Below are 22407 nucleotides of genomic sequence, written 5' to 3'. Positions count from 1 at the left end.
TTTTATGTAACTTTTATGCCATTAAAAAAGATTTAAAACAACCAAGGCCTACCAATTACCAGCCTTACTTAACTTGAAATCTATTTATTTAAAAGTTAAGATTATAGAATGATGTTCTGCCTTTCAAGAATCTCAGTAATTCACCCATAAATATGTACGATCAATATGTCTTAATAAAAACTATAAAAGAAAGAATCTCAATAGTTCAAAATACAGTTGCAAACCAAGAAGAGCAAAGATCATGTTGTGAGAAAATAATACAGAATACAGAAATAATACATTCTGTAGGAGAGGGGTCAGACAGCCCTCTAGCTTCCTTCCAGCACCAACTTCTAGAGAACGACTGTGAATTTCACAAGCTTGGTTATCTGGTTTAGGAACAGGAGACAGTAAATCAAGTGATGTAGGTGAAGAGGAAATTAGCAGACACACTGGCTTAATGAGAGAAGAAACACAACCATACTCACCAGAAAGGTTAACTAGAGACACAACCAAAGAGAAGAGTGTGTAAAGAAGTAACTCTTCTAATACCCTGAAGGCATCCATATTCCAGCACAGCATAACATTTGATTTTTCACAAGTTTAATCCAAAATCATCAAAAAAAATATTAATATAGTTCAAGAAGAGTAGAAGGTAATGTTTATTAAACTGACATAAGGAGCAATTCATTTGCCTTGAAGCCAGATAATGAAATATTCTGTCCCTAGAATAGAAACTGAAAATGCAATAGAAGGAAATTCTTTTTCTATTTAAATAGTTTTAAGTTCAACAGGTGTGATAAAGTTGGAAATGGGTTTAGAAAAACAAAAATAAATACGGAAAAACAGAAACAAAGAAAAAAGGAACTGAATTTTACAGTGTAGGGAACTATTCACTAACTGTTGACAGTAGTATGAAGGAAGTCACTTAGAAGAATAACTTCGCTATAATCAAGAAACTATAAAGCCTTTTAAACTCTGGAAAAGACAAACACAGGAGTTCACAGATTGTCTCTCCAGGGCGGTCTTCTTTAAAAGTAAACAACAAACTGAACGTATGAGTCTTCAGAGAGAATGCACAAAATGAGCTCAGATGTGTGCCTATTTATCAGTATGTGTGCAATACGTAAATCTAAAACTGCTACTTTATAAATCCAGAACATATAAAAATAACAAATATTGATAACGATGAGAAATATTTGTTATTGCGACAATAATATCCAATTGTTGAAAGATGTTATAATTAGTGACATATAAAACAGATATACATGTATATATGTAAGGCCAAAGTGTACCTCATTAGGGTAATGTTTCTTATAATGGTGGGTCTTTCTATTTCGAACAATGCTTTCAGTAGTCCTGTCCACATGACGGCGTAATGGGTATCCTGTTTCAGGACCTTCCTCACTGGAGACTTCATCAGACACATTTGTTATTGTTCTTTGGGTATCCTAAGTTGAAAGTACACAAAGAGGAATATAGATAATTTCTAACTGACCTTTTAATTTAAAACTGCAAAATTTTAAATTATACATATGTATATATGGGTGCATCAAAAAGTCATTAAAAAATAGAACTGAAGGATAATACGTATCTTTCCATGAACTGTTTAAAGGACCTTCCTGTACATACACCTTCAAAATACCTTCTAATACTTCAAAGTGATTAGTACTCTCCGATTTTCTGAAAAAATGTCTTAAATTAGTGACTACACTTTAAAAGTATATTTTACTTTTAAAAGTAATTCAACAGTTATTTGTCAAATGTTGTTCTATAACATTTCTGTTCATAAAAGGATTTGAAGTAACTTACAAAATTAAGAAACATGAAATAGGATAAAAGCAAAACAGAGACCATTTAAAAGAAGCTGAGACCTGAGAGGAACTAATTATACAATTTTTTCAAACTGAAAAAGCCATCAGTTACAAGCAATCACTGATTTAATAATGGATTATGGGACAAGAGGAGGTGAATGTAGTTGAAAGTATGCACTTAAAGGATAAACAACATTATGTATATATATCAATTTGTAAGGGAAATACAGATTTTACTTATTTACTTTTCTTGGGTTTAAAAAATTTTTTTTTATTACTACATTTATCATTATACAATGTAATCATTTTTTTGTGGTCCTTTACCAATTTCTCACTAATCCCCCTCTCCCTACTCCTTTCCCACCACTGGTAGCCTAAGTTCCATTCTCTCCTTTGGAAGGTTCAATGGATTGTTGTGATTGTTGTATTTTTCTTTTCTTTTTTTTTTTATGTGTTTATTTTTTTTCAGCTCCCACTTATGAGTGAGGACATGCAGTTATTTCTCTTTCTGTGCCTGGCTTATTTCCTGTAACATAATCTTCTCTAAGTTCATTGATGTTGCTGCAAATGGCAAAATTTCATTCTTTTTATGGCAGAGTAGTATTCCATTGTGTAAATATACCACATTTTCCTTATGCAGTCATCTGATGACAGATACTTAGGTTGTTTCCAACTCTTAGCTATTGTAAGTAGAGCTGCAATAAACATGGAAGTGCAGATATCCCTTCAACAGGATGATTTCCATTCCTTTGGATATACACCCAGAAGTGGATTTGCTGGATTGTATGACAGGTCTACTTAGTTGTTTGAGGAACTTCCATACTGTTTCCTATAATGGCTGCACCAATTTACAGTTCCACCAACAGTGTAGGAGGGTTCCCCTTTGGCCACATCCTCACCAGCATTTGTTATTCTGTCTTTTTGATAATGGCCAGTGTAACTGGGGTGAGATAATGTCTCAATGTGGTTTTTGGTTTTGATTTGCATTTCCCTGATGCTTAGTGACGCTGAGTAGTTTTTCATGTGTCTGTTGGCCATGAAAGCCTATTCAGCTTGTTTCCCCATTTTTTAATCAGGTTACTTGTTTTTTACCGTTAAGTTGTTTGAGTTCTTTGTATTTTCTGGATATTAATCCCTTGTTGGATGCATAGTTTGCAAATATTTTCTCCCATTCTGTAGGTTGTCTTTTCTCTCTGTTAACTGTTTCTTTTGCTGTGCAGTTGCATTTTAGTTTAGTATAACCCCATTAGTTTATTTTTCCTTTTGTTGCCCGTGCTTTTGGGATCTTATTCATAAAGCCTTGGCCCAGTCCTACTTCCTAAAGTGTTTCCCCTATGTTTTCTTTTAATAGTTTTATAGTTTGCGGTATTATATATGTCTTCAATACATTTAGACTTGATTTTGATATATTGCAAGAGGTACAGGTCTAGTTTAACTCTTCTACTTATGGATGTCCAGTTTTTCCAGCACCACTTTTGAAGAGGCAGTTCTTCTCTCAGTGTATGCTCCTTGTCAAATAGTTGGCTATATACCTATATGGGTTGATTTCTGGGTTCTCTATTCTGTTCCATTGGCCCAAGTGTCTGTTTTTATGTCAATACCATGCTGTTTTGGTTACTATACCTTTGTAGTATAATTTGAAGTAAGGTAGTGTAATGCCTCTGGCTTTTTTTTTTTTTTGCTCAGGATTGCTTTGGCTCTTCAGGGTCTTTTGTTGTTTCATATGAATGTTAGGATTGTTTTTTCTATTTCTGTGAAGAATGTCATTGGTATTTTGATGGGGACTACATTGAATCTGTAGATCACTTTGAGTAGTATGGACATTTTCACAATGTTAATTTTTCTAATCCAAGAGCATGGAATGTCTTTCCAATTTTTTTTGTCCTCTTTAATTTCTTTCAGCAGTGATTTACAGTTCTCATTGTAGAGGTCTTTTACCTCCTTAGCTAAATTGATTCCTAGGTATTTTGCTTTTTTGGTGACTATTGTAAATGGACTTGCTTTCCTGATTTCTTTTTCTGCTAGTCTGTTATTAAAGTACAAAAACACTACTGATTTTTGTGTGTTGATTTTGTATCCTGCAAGTTTACTGAAATTGTTTATCGGCTGTAAGAGTTTTTTCATAGAGTCTTCAGGTTTTTCTTTATATAAGATCACATCATCTGCAAATAGGGACAGTTTGACTTCATCTTTTCCAATCTGGATGCCCTTTATTTCTCTTGTCTGACTGCTCTGGCTAGTACTTCTAATACTATGTTAAATAGGAGTGGTGAGAGTGGGTATCCTTGTCTTGTTCCTGTTCTTAAGGGAAAAGCTTTCAGCTTTTCCCCATTAGGATAATGGCAGTGGGTTTGTCATATATGGCTTTTACTGTATTGAGACACTTACCTTCTATACCTAATTTGCTGAGAGTCTTTATCATGAAAGAATGTTGAATTTTGGCAAATACTTTTTCTGCATCTACTGAGATAATCATATGATTTTTGTCCTTTATAATATCAATGTGGTGTATTACATTCATTGACTTGTGTATGCTGAACCATCCTTGCATCCCTGGGATGAATCCCATTTGATTGTGGTGTATAATTTATTTGATGTGTTGCTCTATTTGATTGCTAATATTTTGTTGAGGATTTTTGTGTCTATGTTCATCAAAGATATTGGCCTGCAGTTTTTGGGGGGTTTTTTTTTTTGGTATCTTTGTCTGGTTTTGATATAAGGGTGATGATGGCCTCATAGAATGAGTTTGGGAGAATGGCCTCTCAGTTTTTCAGAACAGTCTGAAGAACACTGGTATCAATTCCTCTTTAAAGGCCTGGTCGAATTCAACAGTGAAGCCATCTGGTCTTGGGCTTGTCTTTGTTGGGAGGCTGCTGATTACTGCTTCAATCTCGTTGCTTGTTAGTCATCTGTTCATGTTTTCTTTTTCTTCTTGTTTCATTCTTGGTAGTCTGTATGTGTCCAAAAATTTATCCATTTCTTCCAGGTTTTTTAATTTGTTGGTGTATAGTTGTTTATAATAGTCTCTAATGATTCTTTGTATTTCTGTGGTGTTGGTTGTAATGTCTCCTTTTTCATTTCTGATTTTTGTTATTTGGGTCTTCTCTCTTCCTTTTTTAGTTAGCATAGCTAATGGTTTGTCTATTTAAGTTTATCTTCTCAAAAAAACATTTTGTTTCACTGATCTTTTGTATCATATTTTGAGTCTCTATTTCATTTTGTTCTGTTCTGATCTTTATGATTTCCTTCCATCTATAATTTTGGCATTAGATTGTTCTTATTTTTCTAGTTCTTTGTCACATTAGATCATTTATGTGAAATCTTTCTCTTCTTCTGATGTGTTTATTGCCATAAACTTCCTTCTTAGTACAGCTTCTGCAGGATCCCACAGGTTTTGGTATGATATGTCTTCATTTTCTTAGTTTCAACAAATTTTTTGATTTCCTGTTTAATTTCTTCTTGGACCCTTAGGTCATTCAGGTATATGATGTTAATTTGCATTTATTAGTGTAGTTTCCAGAGTTTCGCTTGTTATTTCTAGTTTTAATCCACTATGATCTGATTAGATACTTGAAATGATTCAATTTTTAAAAATTTGTTGAGACTTGATTTATGACCTAACATATGGTCTATCCTGGAGAATGTTCCATTATATAATGGCCTTCTTTGTCTCTTTTTACGATTTTTGGTTTAAAGCCTATTTTATTCGATATAAGAATAGCTACTCCTGCTTGTTTTTGGTTTCCATTTGTGTGGTATATCTTTTTCCATCCCTTAACTATTAGTCTGTGTGTGTCTTTATAGGTGAAGAGAATCTCTTGAAGACAGTGTATGGTTGGGTCTACCTTTTTAATCCAATCAGTCTGTGTCTTTTGAGTGAGGAGTTTAATCCATTTACGTTTACGGTTGTTATTAAAAGGTATTGTCTTACTCCTGGCATTTTATTGATTTTCGTTTGGATGTTTTAAATATCTTTTGTCCTTTCTTCCCCTTTTATTGTTTGTTTTTGATGTTTGATGGTTTTTTGAGGGGGTAAGATTTAGTTTCTTTCTCTTTCTCATTTGTATTTTTGTTCTACCAGTGGATTTTGTTCTTTCTTGTGTATTGGTGGTAGTGATTATCATTTTTTGGATTCCAGATGCAGGACTTCCTTGAGGATTTCTTGCAGGGCGGGTTGAGTGGTGGAGGTGAACTCTGTTTTTTGTTTGTCTGGGAGATACACTATTTCTCCCTCAGTTCTGAAGGACAGCTTTGCTTGGTACAGTATTCTTAGCTGGCAGTTTTTTTCTTTTAGTATTTTGAATATATCATCCCATTTTTTTCTGGCCTGTGGAGTTTCAGTTGAGAAGTTTGCTAGTTAGTCTGATATGGACTCCCTTGTAGGTGACTAGATGCTTTTCTCTTGCTGCTTTTAAGATTCTCTCTTTGTCTTTGAGTTTTGCCAGTTGGCTATAATGTGTCTCAGAGAGAATCTTTTTGAATTGAATCTGTTCAGGGATGTTTGAGCTTCCTGGATCTAAAGGTCCATGTCTCTCCCCATATCTGGGAAGTTTTCCATTATTATTTTGTAGAATAAGTTTTCCTTTCTCCTCCCCTTCAGGAACAACCATGATTCAAATATTTGTGTGGTTAAGGTTGTTTGCTAGCTCTCTCAGTTTTCTTCAGTTTTTTAAAATTGTTTTTTCCTTTTTTTGTCTGCCTGGGTTATTTCAAAACTACTGTCTTTGAGATCAGACATTCTTTCTTCTACTTACTCTAACCTGCTGCTTAAGCTCTCAGTTGTGTTTTTTATTTCATTGAATGAATCCTTCAGTTCCATTAGTTCTGCTGCATTCTTTTCTAAGGTATTAATCTCTTTGTAAATTTCCTCCTTCATATCCTGGATATTTTTTCTTGTTTCACTAGGTTGTCTAACTGAGTCTTCCTGTATCTCAGTGAGTTTCCTTAAGCTCGTTGCTCGGAATTCCTTTTCAATCATTTCAAGGGCTTCCTGTTCTTTGGAGTTTGGTATGTGAGAATTACTGTATTCCTTGGTGTCATATTTTCTTGGTGTTTTGTATTTCTAGTGTCTCTACATTGATGTCTGGTCCTCTGGTAGAACTATTGCTTCTTCTATCACTCTGATGTGAGCTTTGAGGAAAGAGACTTCCTCTTCTTCTTCCAGTCTCCTCTAGTGACTGTCCCTGTGTCAATGGAGTCAAGTGGGTGGCAGGCTACCTGCACTGTGGCTGTGGCTGCTACTGTGATGGTGAGCTGCCTCTGTGGCAGCAGTGGCTGTTGTGGACCACATGAATATAATTGGTGTTTTCAGCATGCAGAGGATGCTTCTCACAGTTCCTGCCTAGGACACTGGGCTTGCTTCTGCCTTCTGCCAGGCAGTCAGGGCTGCCAGCAACTCCTGCCTAGGACTCCAGGCATGCTCCTTGACATCCAGATTTCAGAAATTCTGAAATTGAGAGACTCCAATCCCAAGTTTTGACATCTTCATGTTCCTCACACAACTTTATTAGGTAATACATACTTAATAATGTGTTTGAAATCTGTATGATTAAAAACATAACTTACCTTTGAGTGATGATAGTGATATGAGACTTAATGAGAGAGCTAAATGCTTGGAAAATCTAAAATCAGAATAAATGACTATATTTCATTGCAGACCTATGATGTTCTACAGCTACTGGCACTGAAAATATATGTACATTCAAATAGTAATACATATTTCATTCAAAATTAGAGAATCCTCTTTCATTTTCCTCAACACAAAAAGTTCATGCTCACATTCCTAAATGTAACAGAGTATCATCTTTTAATCTGACCACACTTTTTTTACTGTAGCAGCTTTTAAAGAGTAAATTATTTAACCTAAAAAATGCAGTGAAACAAACAGAAGATATTATATTAGGCTTTGTTACAATAAATCCAGAGTCTATGTAATTATTTTGGAAAAGTAAACAAATGTGTTATCCTTGATAAATATGTCCTCAATAAGAATTTTTTTTCAGATTAAAAACAAAACAGATACACTGATATCCACAGGTAATGAATGTATGAAAAATAAGATATTTTCTTATAGAGAACATGAATGAAAAACCAGTTTCCTAGTTCAGCTTTTTGAATAATTTAGATATTTGGCTTAATGCAAATTCCTACACAGGTAGAAACAGGGAAAGAAAAAGTATGGTTTAATAAACACCAAGTATAAATTATAAAGTGCTTTAACATTTCAGGAAAATTGGAGCACTCCATCAGTTCAGAAGATGACAAGTATACTGCCAATCAAGTATAATCATAACACTTTATCTGATTTTTCAGCTTCATTATAAAGCCTCACAGAATAAAGGTGGGAGAAAATACTTAGTTCAAGGGCAACTACTACTATTATCTAAGTCACTTCACATTAGCTAATGTAAAATCACACAGGCAAACCATTTAAAAAATCACACTTACTTTGCTGGTAATATTCCTCAGTGTTCCTGTGTTCCAGTCTGTCTCTTCTGGCCGAATAGTTTCACACTGAGGTTCATGGTTTTGTATTCCATCTTCACTGCTTTTAGCAGTCCTTTTCCCATCAAGGGAAACATAGCCATTGTCAGTTTCAGTTGATTTATCAATTGAATTCTTTGCTTTCTTTGATCTAAGAAGAAAAATGTGCAGAAGCATGTTATATGAATTTAGCTTATTTTGGATGGGTTACTAGTAGAAATTATGATCTGTTAATAATTACATCAGATAGTTACTTCTCAGAATCTTAATGGCTATCCTATTTTTACAATAAATAATTTAGAAATATATCTACCAGATAAACATCTAAATTAATGTCCTAATTCAGCTTATTTTATTGGTTTTAAGGTCTTAAAAACAGAAATTCTGAGACATTCTCTAATTTAAATGAATCTTTGTAATAATCACCTGATCTTTAAGCAAAGTCTAGGATCAAAATTTTGCCCATTTATTATGGTTAATAATATGTTTTAAAGTTTTATTTTAAAAACTATCTTAGTAATTATCAGGTTAAGTTAAAAACAGTGGTTTAAAACTCTAGCTTAGTTTTAATACTCTAGCTTACTGAAATACTTCACCATTAGTATATATACATAAGTATCTCTGATAAATTCATTTTAATATGCAATGGAGACATAGGGCCTTTTGTAACATAAAAATATGAGAGATTGGGCCGACCCCGTGGCACACTCGGGAGAGTGCGGCGCTGGGAGCCCAGCAGTGCTCCCGCCGCGGGTTCGGATCCTGTATAAGGAGATAAAGAAAGACTTTAAGCAAGTTTCCAAATAATGGAAGAAGCAAAAATGAAGAACACAAAGAAAATACAGAAGTAACCTCTTTTACCCACTGAAATACTCTCTGGAAAAAAATATTAGTAATCATGCAGCTTATGCTTACCTAAAAGGCTAGAATTGAGGATATTCATTTATAGGAATAAACTTTTTTTCAGTATATAAAAATAAATGGGAAATAATAAACAAGACACTTTTTGTTAATAGGTAAATGCTTGAGGAGTCCTCTTCAGAGAATACAGTGGGTAAAAGAATGGCTATCCCAAAGAAATGGTTAGTAGAAATATAATGTTAGTCCTATACAAAATTAAAATGTGCTCAATGCAGATTAAGTCTATCATAAAACATTTTTAAAGCAGTTATATTTAAATAAATTCCCTTGAATTTTCCACAAATATCACTTTTGCAAGAAAGAAAAAATAAAATTAGTATATTGCCTTTAAGTAGGTCAAAAAACAAAAGTTTTAAAAAATGAACACACACACAAACCCATTATGTTTAACTAGAGTTGCTCAGTTCTATTAAAATCTGTATCTTAGAACTGGGCAAGACCTTAAAACTCACCTATTCTAAATATTCATTTTGGAAACAACGAATCAGCAGCACAAAGAGGTCTAAGTTATTTAAGGTCACATAGCTAGTTAGAAGCAAAGCTGGTATGAGAGTACAGACCTTTTGATTATAAGGTTAACTATACTCTCCATACTACCTCCCACTGCCCACTCCTTGGAAAACTGCCCATTGGGATTTCTTCTTATCAAACTCATCTAACTCATCAAAACCTAGGAAGTTTCTGTCTCATGCAGGGCCCCTTTCCTTCCTGATCTTCTGCAAGGTTCCTAAAGGAGACAGACAGACCATACTTTCTATATGCTCTACAGAGCTCTGATGCTTTTTAGTCATTCAGAACACACCACCAGAGTTGCAAGACTTGGAAGCCCAATCTCCTTATCCTTTTCTTTCTATAAGATCCTCAGAGGCATGGTGAGACCAATGGAAAAATGAGTCACAGAATAAAGATAATTTAAGAATGGCAGAAAGAAGGAGGAAAATGAATAATAATAGAGAGGAGAATGGGCAAAAATAGAAAATAAAAGGCACAGAGGACCTTTTCTGCCTGGGAAATAAAGTGATAGAAACAGCAGTTATTAACTGTTCCCTTTACCTCTCCCTTGAACGTTGTGCAATATGCATACGTAGAAAAAGACCAAGTGAAGTTAAGTCACTTGATATCCTGGAAAATATCATTAACTCAAATATAAATAAAGAGTGTACTGGAAAGGTATTTATGAAGGTTCATGGAAATCAGACTGGGCTAAGATGCAAGGGGGAAAGTAGAATAAATTAGGTGCGAAAAGACTGGAAAAGTTGGTAGAGAATGTTCAAAAAGAGAAATTTATTTGTGAAGAAATATGCAACACCCTGAGAAAGATCAGTAAGCGGTTGAAAACATGGGCCTTGAAAACACAGTCAAAGTAGAAATAGTGGCTGAAATCTTGGGGAAACATGCAGACTGAACAAGAACTCTACAATGTAAAAAGATAAGTGAGAGGATCTTTGAGTCAGTAACAATTGCTGCTTTAAGCATTTTTCTGTGAAGAATGTATTTTCTCCTCAGCAGGACAGGGTTAAGACTACGTCAAACGAGGGGAAAGAGTACTAATAGCATTCATTGCTTATGATACCTTTCAGCTATATTTTACTTCCTCCTTTCCTTCTCTCTGCTTCCTTCCAGTCTTCTCTGGGTTGTTTCTCTCTTCACTATCTCCTCAAAGTACATGTAACACTCTCAGGAAATATGAACAGTAAGTTACTAAGCTGTAGTAGCCATTTGATGCTTCTCATGAAAACCAAATGCAGATAAATTGCAAACTAAGCTGCAGTGGCAAAAGAAAATACTAAATGTAAATACCACCCTCAGAATTTACAAAGTAGCTCAAATACAAACAGAGGCATCCTGGCAGTGGTAATAACAGCACTTGCAAGATTATCATTGCAGTGGGAGTGGAGCAGGGGCAGCCCAGTGACAGTCAACAGCTGTCCATTTGAGGACAATATTAGGGCAGGGTGCCAGGTGCATCCTAACAGGGTCAGGAGATGAACTACATACAGGGGATTAATTGGATAAGTAAAATTATTAAAGAGAATGAAAATTAGATTTTTCATTGATAGAGAAAGAAGATATAAATATACAAACAAGAAAAGATAGAATGAACCCTGTGGTATTTGAATTGGAGCTATCATTGCAAATTGATCATTTACAACATGAGGGTACTTCAAAAAGTTCACAGAAAGACTTTCAATTCTATTTTTCCACAAACTTTTTGAAATACTATCCTTATATATCTAGATAGCTATAGAAATAAATATAAATGTAAAGAGATACACACACACACACACACACACACACACACACACACACACACACACACACATTCTAGCTCTGCCCACTGGAAAGATGCCTGGGGCTAGCAACACCCCAACAGGAATTAGCACATCTTACACCAAAATTTTGTTTTCTATATACCACTCTCCTTGAAGAACTGGCTGATTCTAGGGCTGGGGCAGAGGAGGGACAAGTTGAACTTGAAACATTTTGTTGTGTCAGAAAGTAAAGAAGTGCTCAAAGAATGATAGGAATATGTCCAGAAGACAAGGAAACTACTCAGAGGAGCTCCACTGGCCAAATTTAGGTCAATCTAATCATCAAAATAAATAATGACAGTAACAAATTGAATAAAATAGAAATCCATAAATAAATAAATGAAAGCTTCTCCTTAAAGTAGAAGGCCAACTAATAGATACAGAAGGAATGATGAAGTTAGAAAAATCACCACTTGGGAACCATCATAATAATTTGGCCTAAGAATCATCAATAGATGCTAAAAATAGAAGGTGAAAGTGGGGTGAGAAATGGGTTATTTTCGGTCTAAACATATCTCAGGATATTTGTTGGTTATAAAAGGAAAAATAAATTTACATTGGAAAAACCTGGCCAACATTATCTTAATCAAGTAACTAACGTAAACATCACTAGTAATGGGACAAATCCACATTGTTTGCCACCTGATAGGGTTCAATGAGTTGAATAAAGTATAACTTCTGTAATATTCCGGTCAAAAATGCATAACTTATGTTTAATAATGAAGAAACATTAGACTAACCCAGTGGTGTTCTCATACATGTTTAACAACCAGCTCTCCGGGGGGGGAAAAAAGCTCTTGTTTGTCTATTTCCTGATTTCTACAGTGAAAATAATTCCACCATGGCCAATTTCAACTGATACTGCTGAACGTGGAATTGGGAAGAGATATGCATATTAAGCTCTTAAAAGTTACATGGAGTCAGATCTGCCATACCACAGACATAAACCCAAACTGAGGGACATTCTACAAAGTGGCTGCCTTGTAGTCTTCAAAAAATGTGAAGAACGTGGAACTCAAGGGAAGACTGAAGATCTGTTCCAGATTGAAGGAGAATGAAGACATAACCACTAGGTGTGGGACATGATCCCATATTACAACCTTTTGCTATAAAGGATATCAACAGGGGCAAACAGGATCTTAACCTGTCTCTGAACAAAAGATACATGGGAGTTCTTTGTGTTATTCTTGTGACTTTTTTGTAAGTTTGAAATTATTTCAAAAGAAAATCATATATTGAGAAAAGTACAAACTGATTTGTCACCTGATTAGGGCATTCTTTGTATTTGAGCATAGAGGAAATGCTGAAAGAAAGGCGAAACCATATGAGAGCTAAATTCCAATTATTGCAGATAAAGAGGGTCAAAAACTGGCTGCTTCAGGCCAGGTTTAGCTTCACCATTGATTGCTCTATGACTCGTATTGCCAATAATAAATGAAAGTAAGAAACTCAAAGGATAACATTAATTTCTAAAAAGGAACATAGGTGACCAAGACTCAGATGTTTAAGCAATTCCTCCTGTTTCCTTGTCTTGTGAGGTAAAAATATTAGGCAAAGGCAATGGCAGCAAGAGATTTATTTAAAAAATAAATATTGGTAAATTCTACTTACAGTATACTTTTTAAAGGGAAGCTACTTCCATTTAAGTGAACTGTAAAATATGTATAAGGGGCCGGCCCGTGGCTCACTTGGGAGAGTGTGATGCTGATAACACCAACGCCACGGGTTAAGATCCCTGTGAAGGGATGGCCAGTAAGCTCACTTGGGAGAGCGTGGTGCTGACACCACCAAGTCAAGGGTTAAGATCCCCTTACCAGTCATCTTTTAAAAGAAGTAAATCAATAAATATAAATAAAAATAAAATAAAATAAAATACATATAAAAATAAACTGAAGCAAGATAAATAGCATTTTGATTTAAAAATAAACACATATTTATAAATCACCATTCCTCATCAAAAATAGAAAGCAAAGTAGAAAAAAGCTGGCATTAGGTATTAGAGTATTATAATATAGAAAGAAATGGTACTTCTTAGAATTACAAAAAAAATCTACCTTCGATATTTACACTTAATGTACATAATACGATCACTTAATACAACCAGAGTTAACAATGTTTTAGATAAACCCAAACACCATGAGTCACAAGGCATCTGGGCAGTGAGGCTAACAGTATCTTAAAAACAGGAGACATATATCTCTATGCTGGCTTTACTTAATTCCATCGTAAAAGCAGTATTTCCTAGACATGCATGGTGTACCCTTGGCAACAGTGGTGGCCTAGCAAGGAGACAATCCCTTGTCGAAAGCTGTTTTTGTTCATGATCAACTGGAGGGTCTTAATGGAGTGAAAGGCTTGAGGAGAGTAGAATAAAAAGTACAGATGATTTGGAGGAGGGGATGGGCCCAAAAAGTAATTATGCACACATGCCCTGGTCACAAACCCTCAGGAGCTACCCAGGATACCTGCTCTAAGAGAAGACTGGCAGAGCAGAGTAGCTGTATTGCAAGCCACATTCATGAACAGAAGAGGGACCAGTTGCTATAGCCTGAAAGACAGGCAGTGTGACCTAATGGTGAAGGCATAGTAGTTGCTTCCATATAGGGGATTTGAGCATGTAGACTGGGGACACATAGAAAGAACTCAGAAGCTTAGAGCAGCTGAAAAGAGCATTGGCCTGAGAGTAAAGGCCTCCCAACTCTGCTGTTATTAAGCAATTCCACAATGTTAAGAGGAATAAGTTAAGATAAAGTCAGTGAATAGTGTTTTGTAAATTGCACATACTGTAGCAAATGGTACCAATTTTATTGGTTCAACAATGATCTCAGTCCTGGATTCTGAAAAGCTTTTTACCAAATTGAGCATAACAATAATGAGAAAACAGTTCATCTTTAATCAGAAAACAGCTCAGTCAAAACTTCAGTTTAATGTGGATCTGATATAATTAATTCTAGCATAAACCAAGGAAACCTGGCATTTAATACTACCAGAAAATGTGCAATTTCTGGTAGGCCTTTTAAAATATTGAAAATTAAATACAGATTTTCATTTGCTTTAAGAATCCCTAAGATTCTGGGGGATATGAGATAGAAACAACTTAACTTCATGATTTTCAGTATTCTTTTCAACTCTATCATTCTATGATTCTTAGATGAAAAGATCTCAGAATTAATTCTGTGCTGGGTGTTGAAAGAAGCTTTTAGGGGCAACACTAGGGGTTTTTCCTAGGAACATCTACCCATGCTAAAGGAGAAGGGCCTGGATGAGAGCCCAGAAACCCATACAAAGCCATTCACCTGGGCAGTGAACCATAAGGCTGACACCCTCCTCAATTCTACATTAGCTGCTCACCCTTGTATTCCCACCTTGACTTTAGCTCATATTTCTATTCAGAAAAACAATCAAGAATAACATTATCACATGTCCAAGAACCACCCTTTTTGTAAGAATGTTGCTTCATGTAACCCATTGTTTAAATTCACTTTCAAGACTCAACTGAAATGTGAAATCTTCCTGACTCTCCTTGGCTGAGATAGTTGTACCCTCCTTAGTACTCCTAAGATACTTTGTTTGCACTTACAACACTGCATTTTAGTGATTTATACGTGATTCTCCTCCACTAGCATATCACCTTCAGCGCTGTATTCCTACTGTGTAACACAATGCCTGGCCTATGATGGGTAATTATTAGATATTTCTTGACTAACAAGAAAATAAACAAATAACCATAAAGATACCATACACAAAGCTTAGCCATTTATGTGGTTATTTATTTTCCCATCAGTTGTGTTAACTGAGATACCTTAACGGACGTATCCAGCTTTTCAACTTATCACCAGAAACAATTTTGCTAAGTCTCAGTTGATATTTCAGTATAAGCCTTTCCTGACTTACCAAAGCCTGAAAGAGCACAACATCATCAAGATTTCAGAATTCAGCTTAGGACTTCTAAAATTAACATTTCTCTGAAAATCTTTTTCTACCTAATATTTAAAACAGCCTCATTCATATGCTGGCAAACCAACTCAAAAATGAGAAAGTTGAAAATGAGGCATCTTTAAAAATATTTAGAGGTACAGTTGTCATAATTAAAGGGAATAAATCCACAGGGAATTAGCCACTATAGTATTAATGACTAGTAGTTGTGGTCATGGTCATACTACAGCCCAACAGGAGGAAAAATGAAGTGTCATTGGACTAGAGAAACATGGTAAACTTCCCAAAGGCACCAACAACCTACTCATTTTAGGATGAATCTGAATACTACACATAATACAATATGAGTTGTAGACAACCAAAACAACTAAATAATTCCCAAAAAGCAAAATATATCCACTATACTATTTATAACTACTTATCCGAAAGCCTTGAGAAATGTTTAAGAAACTGACTTTGCAGTGATTAAACTGTCACATCCCCATTTTAGAAAGGAAAGCTATTTAGATGACCTAGCCATGGCTGGAAGCCCCCAGGCTTGGGGGCGGGGTGGGGGAAGAGGACAGGGCCCCAGCCACGCCCCCCTGCCATCCTCGACCAGGCCAGCAAAGGAGCCAGCAGTGGGTCAGCCCTGCCTCCCTTCCTCCCCCGACTCTACAACATCTTAGAAGGTAAAAAAATAAATAATAACAATTTTTTTTTAAAGTAAAAAAAAGAAAAGGAAAGCCATTTAAAAAAAAGACTATAGAGAGAGATATGGACAGTATCCAACCCAATTTAAAAAAAAAACAAACAAGAAAAACAAAAACATACTGTCTCTGGGAAAAAGAATAGGTGATTGGAATAGTCAGGTGATTTCAACTTAAATCAATGTCATATTACTGCAAACTATTAAAACTTTGGAAAACTTTCCAAAAAAATTACTGTCAATGAAAATATGCCCATGATATAATTGCTTAGTTGTATAATGCATGATAAATTTTATCAGAAGAGCACAATCACAAAATGATAAAATAATGGTATTAGTGAAAGAGTTAACAAAGTGACAGATAATATTTATTTGCAGTATCCCTTTTCTTGATTAATTTAGCACCTTTCATCAGTTACACTCAATATTTTGATCACAGCTTCTTAACATTTTTTAAACCTATGATATGCATATGTAAACTAGTACTATAACCCTTAAATGTTTTGAATTAAGTTTTCAAAATAATGATAATACAAGATTGCATTCGATTTGATTTATTTTTGAAGTTTGGTGTAATTATATTTCCTTATTTGGCAAATCTTCATTGATGGTACAGCCATAGAAAAATCCCAGTGTACAAAAGTAGAATTTCATACTACAGTATACATTTTATTCATTTAAATAACAATGCCTGTATGCTTTATTTCAAACAATTTTAGATAACTGAGGCAGAGATAGAAAAAATTTCATACAATTCACATGATATATTCATAAAGCCAAGTTTGACCTATAACATAGATAAAAATAAATTAACAAATTAACAGAAGTAATACAGAACTTGAGAAATATAAAAGAAACCAAAATCAAAAAATCCTAACTAATATACTTTGGTAGTACATATTCATTCTCGTATAGATGTATTTACACATAACCCAAAGTATTCTTTATGGTCTCTATTTTTCCATTATCTATAGAATTATAATTTATCAAACAAAATCCATAATAAGGCTGTCATATTTAAAGTCAATAATATTCATTACCTGAGACTGAAGTGACAGAAAAGGGATAGTGCATCTCTATGCCATATAAACCCTTGAATGATACAAACCCTGATAAAAAGAAAGCAGCATGCCAGAGATCTCTGAAGACAGCGCCAACACTGTAAGAGGTGCTTGTACCGTAGCTCTGAACTGCTCCCTCCTGTGTGTTATCTGTGGTACTAGAACCATCTCCTTCCCTATGTACTTCCAAATGGGCTGCTTTTCTTAATTTCCTTCATCAGAAGAGATTAAGAGTGGAAAGTAGCTTTAAAATTTTAACAACCACTTTCTCAGCAGTACATTCAAAATTTCAGAAAACATAAACACAGGAATTTTAATACATAATAAAATTCAGATTTACTGGATAAAATTTAATCCAAATATCATGCATATTCAAGACGAATTTCTACAAATGTTAAAATCTTGTTCTTTGCTCATACTGACAGGTCAGTGGACAGAAGGTTGTAAGGATCACAGTGGACAAACATTTACAAAAGCATTTCTTCCCTACTTTAATGCCACTTAGATTGAAGAGAATTATCATCTAACTAATCAACAATGTTATTTATCTAATGTAGGCATTATCTTTTAAAAATGAGACAGGCTTAAATCTTAACACCCAAAAACCACAAATGTCACAATCTCTTAGCAATGATAATCAAAAGAGGAATTGCTCCAAAAGACACTTAAAACAGAACTCCATTGTGCTGAGTGGCCAGTTATGTTTATTTAACCAAAGGGCAATATTAAACAGCTTCAAATTGCATTTAATAAATAAAGTTTAGCTGAAATTTTTTCTTGGTTCTTGTTTTTGCCAAAGCATCTTAGAAATACAAGATTTTTTAAGTGGTGGGAATTATTAGCAACTCCAGCTAACATATATTTCCTACATTGATATTAGGTGACTAGACATGAGCTTCAAGAAAAAAAAAAAACAAAACAAAACATAGGAATGTAGTCTCAAATGGCCTTGAAGCAAAACAGAAACTAAGTCATTTGGTAATTGATTCTGAAGCTCAGTGCTTTATTTGAAAGAGCAACTTTACAAGGTAACATTTTATTCTATGAGGGTAAGAGAAGTCAAAAACAATCCATGATTCAAATTACAGAAACCTACAAAAAGATCACTTTTAAACAGACAGTACCTTCTTCTTTTACCCCCTATATTTAGAGGAGGTTTGGGTGTTCTTGTTGAAACAATCTGGCAGTGCACTGTTCCCAGGAGCAGCATCAGCCATATTGGCCCAATCACTTCTGTCAGAGGTATGTTATGTGGGCTAGAAGTGGAATAGAATAATACTATTGCGGCAACTACAAAAAGGGAAAGAAAACATGTTTAATTATCTATCTGATAGTCACTTCCTCAAAATTTTTAAAATTGTTTTTATATTACCTCTTGCCTGATTATTTTTCTAAATTTAAATAAGATTAAAATGTTAAACCTGACAAGCTCTTTCAGACTTTTTTATTGTTTGTCCCAGCCTAACCATGGTAATTAGAAATAAACTCTTGGAACAAGACAACACCTAACATAGTCTCTAAAGTATATACCTCAACACTGCACTGAATATTAAATGCATATGAATCTAAGGGCAATTCTGGTAAGATCACAATCAAAAGAACCACACTAACTTCAAGTACATTTATTTCTTTGTTTTACCAGATAAAGAAGGCTTATGCTATAAAAAGTTTCTTATTAATACAGGTCTATCTCCTTAGAATTAAGAACATAAATTTACTTGGGCATGTTTTCCAGGGAAACCACTAAACACCCATCAATGCTAATAAACATTACCACGTGAAGGGGACATCTTGTTTTTCCTGCACAGCATCCCTTAAGACTTTCTGGACATAACCTCTCTTTACCTTTTGGGAGTCTCCCTCCTTTATCTGTCAATCAAATGGTTTATTTCTTCCACATCAGGGATGGACATGTAATCTAGGCTTGCCACCGTCTTAATAACTTTGGACACAAAAGTTAATAAAAAGATGGGCATGTGACCTAAGCAGGCCAGTCAGAACCTTTTTCAGGAACTAATGTAGATGCTTGAAGGAGGCCTTTCTCCTAGATCACAAACACTAAAGACTAAGAAAATGTGAAATTGCCAGAGGCCATCTCAACCACCACCCATAAAAAGCCAGCCTCAGAATGTGACCAACAAGGAAAGCAGAGTCAACAGCATAAAAAGTGAAGACATCATCTGAGCCTCTAGATACAGCCATGCCTGAATCCAGGGCCTAGGACCTAGTTCTGTTTTGAAACAAATGAAAAATTTAAATAGAAGATTTTTGTTCATTTTGCTAAATGTGATCATTGTAATGTAGTTATGTAATGTGCATATTTTGAAAAGATACACATTGATGTATTCAGGGGTAAAATGTCATGTTGTAGATAATTTACTTTAACATAACAGATTAAGTAAACATGCCAAAATGTTGCTAATTATAAATCAAAGAGATGGGTATACCATGTAATTATCATCTATTATAGGTATAACATTCAATATAGGGTGACCGTGTAACTTACCATCTAAACCAGAACACCTTTTAGAGTGAAAGGGAAACTGTTAACAAAAGCACCAGAACAACAGGAATAAACTTGGACAGTTAGACAGTCCCAGGCAAAATGGGACTTATGGTCACCTCAGTTATTGTACTAATCTATCTAGTGTCCTGATTTTTTGAAAACTTTAATGATATGCAGTAAAAAAACAAAAAACACATTTTTAAAAAAATTATTTTTGCAAAAGCTAGTTTGCATTTGGTTTCTGCTACCCGCAACTAAAAGAATCCTAGTCTAACATACCAAGATTTAAGCTTAAACACCACTTCATCTCCTAATATGCTGAGAGTCATGAAAACAAATTTCAGCTGTATGTTCTCCTAAGTAATAAAATAATGTTCTTTAAAAAGAAAAAAAGATAAAAATTTTAAAACGCCAACATCTTTATGAATTACCCTTAACTCACATTCTCTATTTTTTTAATAATAGTCTGAAATTTTGAAAAGTTTAGAGTTTTTGTTGTTTTTAATGTAAATTCTAATGTGACCTTTATCAAGTTCTTTAATATTTTTGAGCTTTGGTCTATTCTGTATAATAAAACAGTATATTGGTACTACAGGTTTTAAGTGAGGTAATACATATAAAATACTTTAAAAAGCTCCTTATACACAGTAAATGTATACCTAACAATAGTAAATAAGAGTTTTTATTAGCTTTCATTAATTTATCTATCTTTAAAAGAGATGGGGGATACAAATGCTTACTTAAGAGCTTCAGAGTTTCAAGTACAAAGGAGAACATCTTAATGAACTTCAAATTTTAGATAACCTATTGCTGATTATTTATCTGAACTCTTTCAGCCCTATGATCACCATTCTCTGTAATGGTAGGGCTGGGAGCATACACATTATATTTTCTGTATCTTAACAGGAAGTTGTTAAATACTGTGAAATTCTGACAACAGAAAGCATTAGAAAAAGGAGAGGAAGCCGCTTTGTTCCTCTCTTTCCTTCTTTCTTCTGGCTCTGTCTCCCTAAAAGTGATCATATCCCTTCCGTGGTCTCAGCTCTTGAGGCAGTGGCTCCTTTCCCATGCTTCTGGTATTACCTCCTCCCTTTTGTTCCCAACTCAAGTGAGGGTTTAGACAGTATAAGGGGAAGACATTCACTTCTCTTACATAATGCTGAGTTACACTTTTTGATAACTTAGTGAAGTCCTATGAACTAGACATTATTGCTACAGATTTCCACTAGAGATCAAGTAAGACAGAACGTTATTTATCAGGCACAAGTAGTTCCAAGGCAGAACTTCATATACTGGCTAACTAAAACACTAAGGTCAATCATCAGGAATATTAAATATCTATAATTCAATTTGTCGGCCTGTCAATCTTTAAGATTTACTGGCGAGCGTTAGACACTGGGGATAAAAATACAAGACATAGTCTCTGCTCCCTGCTCCTCCTTTAGAGGAAAAGGGAGATATATAAAGAAAAAACCAAAAAACCTGTTTTGGACTAATTGCGCTTCCCTCCCCCATAAATTGTATGCTGAATGAAGCCCAAACTCCCAATGTGACTATATTTGGAGACAGGGCCTATACAGAGGTAATAAAGATTAAATGGGCCCATAAGGGTGGGTCCTTAGACCGATAGCACTGTTGTTCTTACAAGAAGAAGGGAAGACACCAGAGCTCACTCTCTCTCCACTTGTACACAGAAGAAAGGCCATATAAGGACACAGCAAGAAGGTGGACATCAACAAGTCAGGAAGAGAGGCCTCACCAGACACCAACCCTGATGTCACCTTGATGTGCCAGCCTCAGAATGGTGAGAAAATAAATCTCTGTTGTCTAAGCCACACAATCTGTGATATTTTGTTATGGCAGCCCAAGCTTACTAATATAATACCTGTGATAAGTGCTATAATATAATATACATAGGAAAGACATGTAACTAAATTGAAGAGGTATAAAAAGATTCTCAGAGAAAGTGATGTCTGATACCTAATCTAAGTCTGAGAGAGCAAGTAGGAGTTGACAAGGTAAATAAAAGGGAAAAAGGGCTATCCAGGCAAAGGGAGTTGCATTTCTAAAAGCATATAGGCAAAAAGGCATGGAATGTTTAAGAAACAGCAAAGAACTAGTTTAGCCTGATTAAAGTGAGATAGGAATTCAAAGAGGAATTGACTAAAAACTTAGCTTTTATCTCAAAGGTAATGATAACTAGTTCTGGCACTGTAATTTAAAAGATAAATGGACAGAAAAGAGAAGATATAAGAGCTATTTGGAATAATCTGGGTGAGAAATGATATAAGCAAGAAGTGGGGATGGAGCTGAGAACACATACTTAAAAAAGCATGTAATCAAAGTAAAAAACTATATGCAGTTATATAAAACCAAATCTGACTGCATTTGATTCTTTCTGGCTTTCAGGAGATGAGAGTGAGATAGAGGAAGAGGACATAGCTCACAGCATTGCACCCTACTTTTACATGCAAGGCGATAGAGGCACAGGGGTTCCAAAGGCACCAGCAGACTAAAGTCATTAGGGTCATATCATGACTGTCACTGGTTGTGGCTAAGCTCTACTAGGAGAATGTTCAGTGTTCATCATAAGTACCTTATAAAAACTTTGGTTTTGAACAGAAAACATCTCATTTTCATGTCCAATCTAACCCATGTTTCCTATTTAAACTTAGGGAACCCAGAAAGTGAATTTTAAACACAATAT

At 34.8% G+C, this 22407-nt stretch overlaps 1 protein-coding gene across 4 annotated transcripts in view; it reads right to left on the bottom strand.

Annotated features, from left to right (window-relative positions):
- PHTF2 (putative homeodomain transcription factor 2) overlaps positions 1 to 22407 on the bottom strand; it is a 145360-nt gene that overhangs the window by 34619 nt on the left and 88334 nt on the right. For all 4 annotated transcript variants that reach the window (XM_063098640.1, XM_063098638.1, XM_063098637.1 and 1 more), the window contains 4 exons: positions 18319 to 18484; positions 17242 to 17406; positions 8241 to 8427; positions 1275 to 1430 (listed from right to left, as the gene is read on the bottom strand). In XM_063098640.1, the coding sequence (XP_062954710.1) occupies positions 1275 to 1430; positions 8241 to 8427; positions 17242 to 17406; positions 18319 to 18484 (674 nt within the window). The remainder of the gene's footprint in view (positions 1 to 1274; positions 1431 to 8240; positions 8428 to 17241; positions 17407 to 18318; positions 18485 to 22407) is intronic.

The sequence above is a fragment of the Cynocephalus volans genome, chromosome 6 (genome assembly GCF_027409185.1).
Source record: "Cynocephalus volans isolate mCynVol1 chromosome 6, mCynVol1.pri, whole genome shotgun sequence".
Taxonomy (NCBI): domain Eukaryota; kingdom Metazoa; phylum Chordata; class Mammalia; order Dermoptera; family Cynocephalidae; genus Cynocephalus; species Cynocephalus volans.
Note: the sequence above shows the minus strand (reverse complement) of the source record. Positions and strands in the feature narration are given on the sequence as shown.